The sequence below is a fragment of the Oryzias latipes genome, chromosome 22 (assembly GCF_053564925.1).
Source record: "Oryzias latipes strain Hd-rR chromosome 22, Olatipes_Hd-rR_3.1".
NCBI classification, from domain to species: Eukaryota; Metazoa; Chordata; class Actinopteri; order Beloniformes; family Adrianichthyidae; genus Oryzias; species Oryzias latipes.
Genome location: NC_136258.1, coordinates 7,098,600 through 7,111,410, shown reverse-complemented (window position 1 = coordinate 7,111,410; position 12,811 = coordinate 7,098,600). Strand labels below are relative to the sequence as shown.

Sequence of the window (12,811 nt, the reverse complement as noted above, 5' to 3'; positions counted from 1 at the left end):
CTGTCCCCTGTTGTCTAAAAAATAGAATGTGTGCAGCTTTTGATATTCCCTGGCGATCAGTGCCACGTGATATGGACGGCTACCGTCTGGAGACATGTAACCCTTGTGCTATCCTAGGCACTTTAACGTTGGGAGTTGGGTCATCTAGACCCACTAGACAGTGCTCTGAATCTTTTTTTTTCAATGATTTGTGATCTTCTCTGGTGTCCATGGATTACATGAAATCTTTCCACCTTTATCATGGTAGGGAGAACACGACAATGTAAGGGTGGGGTCATCTAAGATAGCACAAAGGTTAAAGTAGGTGCTGGCCGGCGATCCGGCTGCCACCGCGACTGCGACCGCCTGATTTCGTAATGAAGTTATCCCCGCCTGACTGACTGACGGCTGCCATCTACACTGATCTCCACACCAAAATTTTTTTTTTAGTGGCAGCTAATCTTGAAGACTCTGCCGATGACTTCCCATCGCCCTGTTGTAGTTGTGACTGTGGCCTAAGAAATATGAAACCCCCTCAAGGGTAGCTTTGGAGCAAAAGTGTTCATTACAACCGCTTTTTTTCTCTTTCCTTAAACCTTGCTTCTTTTCTTAACAGTTTAGCAAACGTGGGAATCAGATCCAGATGGAGGACATCTTCACCTCAAGGACACAGGGCAACACGACTTCTGCATAAGCAACGATCTCAAAGGTTGGATTGGATTTCGAGGAGACGGCACATTAAATTGGAGGCTGAAATCCAGGATGGCAAAACACGGCTCCAAAGGAAAATGAAGCACTCTGCTGAGGATACGCATCGCTTGGACGTCTGAAGCACATGACACCTCCATCCTCACAGAAAAAACTAATCCCATTTCTACGTGTCACACAGCCTTTTCGCATTCTCATCCCCCTCTTCCCGCAATGTTCGCTCTTGTAATTCTCTGACAGTATTCCCCTGCCTCTCTTTGTCAGAGGAGCTTGAAGGCACACAGCAATGTCTGCTAAAGGGGATATCAGAAAACTGAGTGATGCAACAACAGTCATGAGGACAGTGTGGGAGAGAGGTGAGTATGAATTAAACATCGCCGACCATGTGAAGCACATGCTTGCAGGAGCCCACATCATCTCTCTCGACTCAAGGTTACCAAAAAGAGCAAATTATTCATTCTGATAAAAAGCATAATTAGACTGAATTGCTGCTGACAGCAACAGAAGGAGGTAGCTTTAGATACACTGGAGGCCATTCTGTGTCTGTCAGAGAAAGACAGACTGTGGGTTAATTTGGCCTAGATTGTGTGAGTTTTTAATTAGGATCCTATTTGTGTGGAGTGAAATGTTGGTTCATACTTCCCCTGGGGTTCAGTAGATGTCCTTTTAAAGTGTTCAACGCAGCACAATAATGATTTCTTAGTTTGAAAAAACAAACAAACAAACCCCTCCCCATATTTTTCTTACTGAGACAGCATCAACTGAACTCCCCTGACCATTTCTGAATGTTGACTGCAGTGATGCACCAACAGATAATAACCTCTTTTTATTTGCTGTCTGTGATTTGATGGACCTCATTATGGGGGGCGGTCTCAAAATACCCCCCCTCAGGGATCTCCTTCACCCCTGAGACCCCACTGGGGACGTTACAGCTTTGTTTTGTCGACCCACAAGCGTTACATGAAACCTTTAAGGCCAAAAACAGTAGGTCTCAAAAAATCTCTTGAGTCAAATTCACTTTGAAAATACCGGTACGTTAATTCATCCAATCAATGAAGACATATTTATTTAAGCCATTTTTTGGTTTATTTGGGTAAAAAAAAAAAAGGTTTTCACTTGAGCGTTCCAAAAGGTTTCAACCCATTTGGTTCAGATCATCAGTTACGTGAAAAGATTTTTTCATCATCAAATTATTTAGGTTCAAAAGAGTAAATATAAAAAAAAATAGAAAAACTTTTATTCAAATATGTAAAGAAGGAAAACAGGAGAAAAGTGATTGATGTTAAAGTGCAAATAGAATTGAATTGTGTATATAAAACCTTAGTCACATGCACCAGAGGGTTGACCCGTGAGGGGGTGTGGCTTTTTGGGTTGTAGAGGGAGAGCAGATGTTTCTTACAGTTCCCTCATGCTTCTTGCAGCCACCTTAAGGGATGTCATGGAATGGGACGTACCATTATCATGTGTAGTGAATGTATTGTCAAGTATTATAACACTGCAGCCATAAGTGAGTTGTGGGCACCGTCTACTAACTGACAGTACCAAAATGCTTTATGCATGGGATGTACACGCAGTGACGTGCAGTCAGGTGAGGCAAGTGAGGCACACTCTCACCTGTCTTTGTGATAAAATAGAAAAAAGTAAATTAAGTAAATATTATTTTCCACTGATCCGCGTTGAAGACACATTTTCAGTTGACTTGACACGTTTTCCACAGTTTCTGAGGTTAAAATCACAGAGTTTGAGAGTTGCGCAATCACAGTCGGAGCGGAAACTGCAGGTGAAGCTCCAGGGCGCTTCGCCTCATGTCTGACTGCAGGACTCAGTTTTAACACTGACGTCAGGCCAGAAAATTTAAAAAACTTAAATTGTTACTTATGTAACCCTTGTGCTATCCTAGGCACTTTAATATTGAGAGTTGGGTCATCTAGACCCACTAGACAGTGCTCTGAACCTTTTTTCTTCACTGGTGTCCATGGATTACATGAAATCTTTCCACCTTTATCCACCTTTGTCATGGTAGGGAGAACACGTCAATGTAAGGGTGGGGTCATCTAAGATAGCACAAGGGGTACGTTTGAATTGAAAAGGTTTAACATTCCTATTCAAAATGTTTTTAAAAAAGGAAACATTTTTGTCCTAAAATAACACATTTTAAATGTCATGAACAGATTTCTGCAATACATCTAGCAGAAAAAAAGATTCATTGTTTTCCAGTGAACAGGAAAGAAATATACCATTTTAACTCATCTGCATTTCAACCTCTCAAGGATGGTTTAGCCCCTTTTCTAGATAGAAAACAACATTTTTTGTGGTGTTCTTGAGTGCAACATCAAAGATTCAAAGACTTGCCTCCTGTTTGATGTTTAAGTCATCATATAGATTATCACCAAGTGAATCATCTGAAAAAGCAGTCCAACAGCAAACCAGCATCTGAACACAGCTGCCTCACACTTTACAGATGTTCTAACAGTATTGGTGGATCGTTTTTAGATCAATGTGTCCACATCTGCCAAGGCGCGTGTAAAAGTACACACCTACACCATTTCTAAAACAATCTGCTATGTAAATTTGGACAGAATAATCTAACTGGACCGTTTCACCTTGAGGGAGTGTCCATCAAAGGCAAAACAAGATGAATTCACTTTAACTCCTCCACCAGCGGCTGATTGAAATGATTACAGGAGATTCTTCATAAAATACTGTGGGAAGCAAATGCAATGAGAAAAAAAAAAAATCACAAAGACCTCCCCATGCTAGAATTACTTAATTGGATCATCAGGATAACACAGTTTTGATGAAATAATCATTTGTGGCTTCTACAGAGAGTCACATCAAACAGCATGTTTCATGCTGCATAAAAAAGACGACGGTGCTTCATCATGAAGTCAAAGGGGTTTGTGTCAGTCCGACTAAATTCAACATATAGCTGTTCTTCTACAAGCTTCAATGTGGCTGGTGCACCACACATCGGATGGGCTTTTGTCCTACAGACATTTACTTTGGAACATTAAAACACTGCATTTAAGTCAGAACCCAAAAGCCAAACTTCCGGAAGCAGACACATTCATCTTTGTGAATGTTTGCACACAAAAATACGTAATCTCATAAGTGCACATGCTTTTCTCCCATACGAGTCATTCACTGTGAAAATGTGTTCAGTCATCCCACCTGTCTATTTGCATAACAAAGCCCCATCTTCCCCCACATCTCCATAAAGATGAGAATGAGAGTAAAGAAAAAGCAGACGTATTAAATATTAAACCACAAAGCTGATGGCTGAGGTAGATAATCTGTTGTGTTTGGTGTCTCAGCTTTGGAGTCATGAAGGCAAGAATAAAGTGCTAAACACAGGAGAGCAGCAGAGTGAAGATCCTGCAGAGGTGACAAAAATAAAGGTTGGATTCAAATGAGAAGGCAAAGAAGCATCAGCTGAAAGCATCTGAGCTACAGGAGGCTTATCTGAAACTAATGAAGCGCTGCATGTATAATGGACCCTGCAGCCATTCATGGAGATGATCAGGAGGGAGACAGATGTGCCGCTGAAGGGTGTTGACTGTTTCTGATCTGTTTGAAGGTATCATCATCTGCCAAAAGCGCCCACGACATCTCCAAAGACACATGCTCTGTTTTGGGTCCCATTTGAAACCAGCCAGAAGCTTTCAGAACATCAACACAGCAGCAAATGTAACATCGATAAGGCTGAACTCTAAACACTAAAGTGAGAGAACCACAGCAGTGAACTATCCGTGGAAATACAGGAGAAAAGATCTGAAACAGTTTATTCAACACAACTCCTATGCTGAGCACTAAAAAAAATATCTGATAAAATACAAAATGAAAAAACAATTTAAAAAAAATCAGAATTATCAGCAACACTAGCCACTCAATCAAAACCAACCCATACTCAATAAAAAAAAAAAAAACTCAATTTAAAAGTGGACTTTTTTTTATTGCTTAGTGGTTTTGGTAGTTTATCTAGATCAGTGTTTTTCAACCTTTTTTGAGCCACGGCACACTTTAACCTTGACAAAAATCGTGCGGCACACCAGCATCCAAAAAAAAAAAAAAAAACAGAAATTCATGGTCTGTATTGATCGACAGCCCCCCCCCCCCTGCCCGCAATCTCACGTGTATTTTTGTGATAATTGTGGCCGGAAAAGCATCTCTGAGATTTATTGTATTGTCCACTTGTTTCACGGTCTGACACCGGACTCTGTGGAAAGCTACACCGCTAAAGAAGAGCTTTAGCCGGTATTTTTGTTAGAACTGAGCGACTTTATCAGCAGAATTAAGAACAAGGAAGTGAAGACTTTAAGCACTTCTGATTGGTCAGACTGATGACATGTGATTAAGCCTTCAAGAATGATTGGTGGAGACAGTTAAAGGGACGGGACTTTTCCGCAAACTGTCATAGCTGCAGGTAAATCGCGGTAACGTAATCCTTATCAAAATGTCTTTAATAGAATTAAATAAACACAAAGAAAAAGTAATTTTAAGATCTTTCATATTCCTAACTACTCAGTGTTTTATCAGGGCCTGTTTGGATGAACAAAGAGCTGATTTCCTGGAGATGGAAAATGTTTTTAGATCAGTGAATGATTAATGAGGGCAATTTCTCCACGGCACACTTGACCATCTCCCACGGCACACTAGTGTGCCGCGGCACACTGGTTGAAAAACACTGATCTAGATAAACTATGTTTTTTTTTTATTACATGACATTATAGTTTTTAAGGTGACCCTGAACGTCACAGAGTGATTTCTGAGGAAAAAGGAGAAACTAATGGTGGATTAGAAATCAAGATCCAACAAATGTCTGAGAAATTGGGTCTAGATGGCTCAAACATTGAAATTGAAAAGGCAAATCGACTGGGAAAGTTTCAAGAAGGACGAAGGCCCAGAAAGATTATTGTCAAGCTTCTGAAGTTCAAAGACCGCCAGCCAGTGTATCCTTTCCTCAACCTAAAAGTTAAAGGGAACAAGTATATATATCGACGAAGACTTTTCAAATGTGCTGCAACAGAGGAGAAGGGAATTGCTGCCCGAGCTAAAAGCAGCCAGAGAAAAAGGAGAAAAAGCTGATATAAGGTATGACAAACTTGTTATCTGGCCTGCAAATGGACAGAGGCAATAATCGGATTAAATGATCATAAGAACTGTGTATTGTAATGTACTTTTAAAGTTGTTGTATTAATACAAATAGGTTGTGTTTAGTTGTAAATGGGCCACATAAAGGTATAGTTTTAGCACACTTAAATAAATTTAGCTTGAGAAACAAGATTAATGAAATCGCACAAATATGTTCAACTGGAAATATTCATGTCTTAGCCTTATCTGATAGTACTTTTGAAAACTCAATGTTAAATGTTGATGGGTACAGATAATCCCTTGTGCTATCTTAGATGACCCCACCCTTACATTGACGTGTTCTCCCTACCATGACAAAGGTGGATAAAGGTGGAAAGATTTCATGTAATCCATGGACACCAGTGAAGATCACAAATCATTGAAGAAAAAAGATTCAGCGCACTGTCTAGTGGGTCTAGATGACCCAACTCCCAATGTTAAAGTGCCTAGGATAGCACAAGGGTTAGACAGAAGAGATAAGAATCAAAATGGTGGAGGAGTAGCATTCTATGTAAAGGTGAATATTGTTGTTACCCTAAAATCAGAGTTTATGAGCAGAGACATTGAAGTAATATGTTTACAAATTAATCTTCCATATATAAACCAACACTGGTCGTTGTTGTTACAGACCACCTAGCTCCAATGCAGAATACTCACAAAAAAATAATTGTATCTAAATCTCAAATAAATGTGGGGAGATGTTTCTTCTTGGGGACTGTAATATAGACTGGTTTTCAAAAGAAGGTTTTTTGTTTAAAAAGATAATTACAATGGCTAATACATGTAAATTTTAAACAGGTCATGACACAACCATCTAGAATTGCTATGGATAATTCATCTAAATCAACCTGTATAGTCTTGAAAGTCCTCTTCAATGGTAGCTTGTCTGAAACAAAGTTTATGTCATGTGGTATTCCACAAGGTAGTTGTTTGGGTCCACTTTTATGTTCAGTGTTTGTAAATGATCTGTCCCAGGAGGTGAGAAATGCAGAAGTGGTGTTATATGCAGATGACACAACTGTATTCTGTGCATCTGCTACTGTCCCAGAGCTCAATACAGCCCTACAGAATCAACTTTATTCAGTTACCAGTTGGTTTAAGTTGAATAAATTGGTTCTTAATACATCTAAAACAAAATGCATTGTTTTCGGTACGATAATATTTATTGAATTCACCATGTTACCTGAATTTAAGTATTGACAATAGTTAGGTTGAACAACTGACTAAAACCAAGCTTCTGGGCATCAAATTAGATGATCAGCTCTCTTCGACAGATCAGATTAATCACATAGTATCCAAGATGGGCAGAAGAATTGCCTTGGCTCGGAGGTGTGCGCAATATTGTCCACCTTCAGTCGTGACGACAGTTGTACAGTCTCTGGTCTTGTCACATCTCGAGTATTGCCCAGTCATTTGGTCTAGTGCTACACAGGGGGATCTAAAAAAAATTACAACTTGCCCAAAATCGAGCTGCCAGGGTGGCTCTTGGTTGCTCTTATTGGACCAATGTGAATGAGATGCACACCATTTTAGGTTGGTTGGGGGTAAAAGAGAAAGTACAACTCAGTCTTCTATGCTTAATGCACTACGTCATTTTTAAAAAAATGTCCACAATATTTGGTAAATCAAGTTTTATACAGTGGGTATTGTCATCAATATCAAACTTGTCAGGTCAGCTCTGGTGATTTGATTGTTCCTTTTTCAAGATCTAACTGTATGAGACGAACAGTGCTGGTTAGATCTTCTGTTGCATGGAATCCAGTGTCTGGAAGGACAAGGCTTATAAGTAACAAATATCTTTTCAAAAAGATTTTAAAACTAAGATAATAATAATAATAATAAATTTTATTTCAAGCGCCTTTCAGGTCACCCAAGGTACATAGACTACTTACAATAACTAACAATTTGCATGATTTGCTGTTATGATATGTATTTGTTGTTGATATGTTGCTATGTGTTTTTGATATGCTGGTACAAAAATTGTTTTTAACTTATTTTAACGTGAAGCTTTTAAGGTAAATATGATGAATTAGTCAATGTATTTTTTAAATAATTTTCGTTTTTTTGAAATTGGTCAAATGAATGTATTTTTTGCGTATGGATCCCAGGAAGACTATCGAACACTTTGTGGAAGCTAATGGGGCTCCAAATAAATAAACAAATAAACAGTGTCCTCAGATCGGAAGCGAGGGCGTCCACATGTATGAAAGTTTAAGTCTGGCCAAAGTCACAGACGCCATGGAATTGATGTATACATTTGAGCAAAAGAGTCATAAAAATACACGTCTGAAGTTATAAAACAGAAGCCCAGAGAAAGCTGCAACAGCCAAAAGACATCAACCAAATGAAACAAGGCCGGCAAGCTGGCTGGCTGAAACTCTGCAACAAAACTGGAGGCTGACATGACATCAAAAGATTTGTCTCTGATTTGTTGAAGCTACAGGTGGATCTCAAATCATAACTTTCACTTTTCATATTCCTCACTGCAAAAACATGAAGGCCCCTTGGAAATAAATCAAAAATTCTGGCTCCATAGGGGAAAAAATATGCTGATGGGCTAAGAAAAATGGTCCAACCAGTAACTCTTATTTTGAGAAAAAGATTGTCACTACGACATGTTTTCTCAAAATATGATATTTTGTTTATTATTTTTCTCACAAGACCAAAAAGAAGAATTATTCGTGAAGCAAGAGTCTTTGTGTTTTCTTGAAGATCTTGTCACACAGCCGCTACATGTATTTTGTGCATTTTCCATGTAGGAAACTTCGTTTTTTCGATATACATGCGTGACAGACATAAATCATATGTGTTTATTACGTTCGCACAGATGTCCATCAAGGGTTTTGCCCGACAGGACAGTTTATGCATATTTCACGTAGTCTACACCCAATTGTTACGTAAAATGTATGCAGTTGTGCGTGATTTTAGTGAGACGCATGTGCAAATTTGTGTCTTTCCACGACCGTTCCACACATGTCTAACAGAGCTTTCAGGATGAACCACCCATGTATACCTTTTATATCGCGTATATGGCGCACATATCAGGTTCAAATTGCATAATCAACGTGGAAATGTCAGTCAATTTTGGGCTAGATTTGGCTCTTACATTGATAGACGTGTTCTTTACGTGGTTTATTCCTACTGCTTTCGTGGTTTTTACATGGTTTATTGGTGATCCATCTGTGAAAATTTCACCTAAAGATCAGAACGTTTCTCACTTTTTCCCCATTTACATTCAACCATGACCAATTTGCATCTGTGTAATATGGGCAAAATTTTAAATAGTGGCTGTGTGACATCGCCTTCTGTTTAAGTTTTTGAGGTTTTCTGAACATGAAAAAAATATTAAACAGAGTTTAATGTTTTTTTTTGTTTTTTTGTCTTGAAGTATTTCCAAGATCTGGTGAGGACTAAATATTTTTTAGTTTTAGTTGAGCATCATTAATCCTCAAGAAGGGAGTGCAGTTCTACTCACCTCGTCTAAAGCAGCTCAAACCCTTCCAGTTGGAAAAGACAAAATAGAAAATGGAAAACATGCAGATGAACCTGGTCAGTTAATGACAGTAACGACTGCAAAACATTCTGAGCCTCACAGAAAGAGAATCACTGATGCATCACAACACTGGGTAGAAATAAGTGAAGTCTGAATAGTGCATATTCATGTTCCTCCCCCTCTTTCTAAAGATTAGCCTCATGCATAATGACATGCAAAGACACAGCAAGATATTCTTCCACACATCAACTTAGCACATCATGCCTCATCAGAGAAAGATGTTCATCAAATTGAGCGGATATTTTTGCAGGCCTGACACCCCCAGCAGTGTGTAAAGCTTGGTTAATCCCAGCTGGATGTAGAGCAGCATGTCTGTATTTTCAGGGACTGAAAAGAGAGCTGCACGGAATATCCCAAGGCCTGAACGTCTTCTTTTCTCCAAACTCTGATCCCAACTTTGGTTTAAATTCAGCCTCTGACCTCTGCTCTTATTGAGTCATCATGCAGGTTAAAGTTTCAGAGGCTCTGGCACAGAAACTGCTGTTTTTACACATTTCTTTGACAAGGTGAGAGTATCTTGTGGGAGAAGACAAGGAGTGATTGACTCTCCTCCACACATCCTGCATGGACATATACCCACGGCACTGTGAGGTTGATACTTTCTTTTCTTTTTCTTTACATATGATGTGAAGAGTGAGGTAAGGCAGGAGGTCATATTAGCAATGGTTCCAGGACACTGAATGTGTGGGAAACAGAAACCTTGGGCTGCATGCGGCTACAGCCTGAGGCGGTGCCACGTCTTGTCCAAAGCCTGAGGGTTTTCTGCATTTCCAGCCTGCGTGGCTGCTGTCAGAGCACCTCAGAATGAAATCACAGCTGCAGCAAAGGGGGAAATGGAGTCTGAGATGAAGAGCTGTCATCATTGTGGTCATAAATCTTACAAATTCCTCCTGCCTGTCTCCAGCTTTGCAGAAGTGCCTGAGCTTTTTTTCTTCTTCTCCAGAGCACAGAAAACTGAGTTTGCACCGCAGAATGTGACAAAAGGGAAACATTGAAATGAAAAAATGACGTGCCACACCTGGCACACACAAGTGCGCACAGCATCTGTGTGGAGAGGACGCAGCTTGAGCTGACGCGCCCGCGGAGCTGCTGGTCATGAACTCACGTTGGAGCAACAATGCGCAAAGCATCGCGCCTCAGCGCACACTCCTACCTGCGCCACGCACTCAGGGCACCTGCAGACAGGCGCGTGGTCGCACACACGCCCCCTTAACTCTTTCAAAACGATGACACATGCGTGCACAACAGTTAGGCAGGCGCACTTTTCTGCCCTGGCACGCTGATGCTTGCAGGAGAAAATCACTGGAGACAACCGAGACATTTCACTCGGGTTTGCACATCTTTTGTGGGGTGAAATGACGGACTTAACGTGCAAACATTTTCTGATGAGAAAATCGGCTTCAGACACTAAACAAAAAAGTATCATCCAGTCCACTTTTTCTATGTTCACGCGGATCACAACAGAAAATTCAACTTTGCGCACACGGATTAAAAAAAAGACAGAAAAAATGAAGAAAAAGGCGCGCGCGTCCTTTCCAGGACGCCGCATTCATTCTGTACAAGTTTAACTGTTTTCCAGTGTGGTCAACTCACCCAGGAGAGCCAGCTGCAGAAAGTACAGTCCGAGGAAGTCCATGATGATGCTGCACGACGGTAATTCAAATGGATGCAATCCCGAGCGAGATGACGCGCAGAATAAAAGCCCCTCCGTCGCAACTGTCACCGAAATTAGGACCAAAAGGACGACAGTTATTCCTCCAGTGACGACTGGCCGCTCACGCCAGAATCCACAGCTCTGCGCACAGAAACATGAGCGCAGCAGAACAGCATTTTTTCTTACAGTCAAACTTTTGTCTTCCAGAGAAACCGACGTGCCGCTCCGCACAGACGACAGGAGGGAAGTGTTTGCTCTTCACATGGAAGCGATCATCATCCCAGACTCCGTCTCCGTCCGTCCTGCGCGCGTTTCCTCTCCTCCTCGCCTACACCTGCGCGCCGCGCGGAAGCTGCGGAGGAGGAATCGGGGCTGCGCCGTTGCGCACTCTGACCTGCGTCTCACTCCTCGTGATCAACCGCCCGGGCCGTCTGGTCAGAGGTGCACAACGCCGCTCGTTTAAAAATCCAATTTTGCCCGGAGCTGAAATGGGACAAGTTCAATCGATGGCCTATTTTCTTGCAGCCATAAAAAGGAGATAAAAGAGGACGCATGGTTTCAAAAAGAACTCTTGTCTGAAAATAGGTTATTCTCCTGACAGAAGGAGGGCCACACAGTCCACCTGAACCACAGCAACATTTGGAGACACTGGTTTAGGGGCCCGTGAGAGGCAGGCGCGGGAGGAGCAGTCAGCCCATCGGAGCTCCGCTCAAAATGAAATGGACCATCTTGCAGCCGGTGTGGGCTGATGCATGCACCTGCTGCCAGGGGGGCTCACGCAGTCCAAACACAACCAAAAGAAGAAATCTGGCTCCAGGAAAAAAAAGAAACTTGAACCGATATGATAGTAGAAATCTGACAGAAGCTGGTCTCCATAAATCATGAAGAACATTCCGGCTGTGACTGCTGTTTTTATTTAGCTATTCTGGTCAAAGTCTGAATTATTTCCGAGCTCCAGCTGAGACATTCATTTTGCACCAGTTCTTTTGGGAGCAGTTTGGGCTCCCCAAGCTAATACTCCATGTATTTACAGAATGACTGAGACACTAAATCCATGTTTGGGCAGCAAAAACCAAAGAGAAAAACACCTTAAGGTCCATCTATCCTAAAGATGAAAAGCCACAAAACTTTAGAGGGTAGATGCATCTTTTCCGTTGTTATTTGCTACTGCAGATCATACAGAAAAAGGATGGATTCAAGTCCAGCATCTCCTTTCATTTGTTAAACTCACCTTGCATTTAAAAGTATTATAACAAATTTAATTATGCCCCACTGAGTTTTTTCAGCTATTAAACTGATTAATTTACTCAAACGAATCCTTCATGCTGAATGAATGCTGAGCTGTAAAAATACCTGCACAAAAATTGAGTTATTACTTTCTGAAATCGCTGTAGCAAAAATGAAAGATGCGGATAGAAATGAAATAAACTCAATCCTGAAAGTCAAAAAGACAGTGATGTTTAATTTAATTCACTATACCCCCCGTGTTTGCAGCTCGTTGGTTTGAGTTTAGCAGAAAAAACTAAACAATATTTATCCTGTACAGCATCATCTTAGATCATGTAGTTTTAGTGCCAGACATTATTGCTTTAGACTAAAGATATGTTCTTTTGCTTGTATAATAATTCATGTCTATGGACTCTTCGTACATTTTCTTGTGTTATGGAATCCCCATGTGGTATAACAAAACGGTTAGCACTGACACAATTATGCAACTTTGATCTGATCCCTGAGTGGAAATGTTTTATTTTCCCTGAGCTGGGAAACTAAAAGATGTCAAATACAAA

At 40.8% G+C, this 12,811-nt stretch overlaps 1 protein-coding gene across 2 annotated transcripts in view; it reads right to left on the bottom strand.

Moving 5' to 3' along the window:
• gfra4a (GDNF family receptor alpha 4a) overlaps positions 1-12,157 on the bottom strand; it is a 181,255-nt gene extending 169,098 nt beyond the window's left edge. For both annotated transcript variants that reach the window (XM_078940968.1, XM_078940970.1), the window contains exons 1-2: positions 11,211-12,157; positions 10,964-11,086 (exon numbers count right to left, since the gene is read on the bottom strand). In XM_078940968.1, coding sequence (XP_078797094.1) covers positions 10,964-11,006 — 43 coding nt within the window. In that variant the 5' untranslated portion in view covers positions 11,007-11,086; positions 11,211-12,157. The remainder of the gene's footprint in view (positions 1-10,963; positions 11,087-11,210) is intronic.
• Positions 12,158-12,811: the final 654 nt, after the last annotated feature.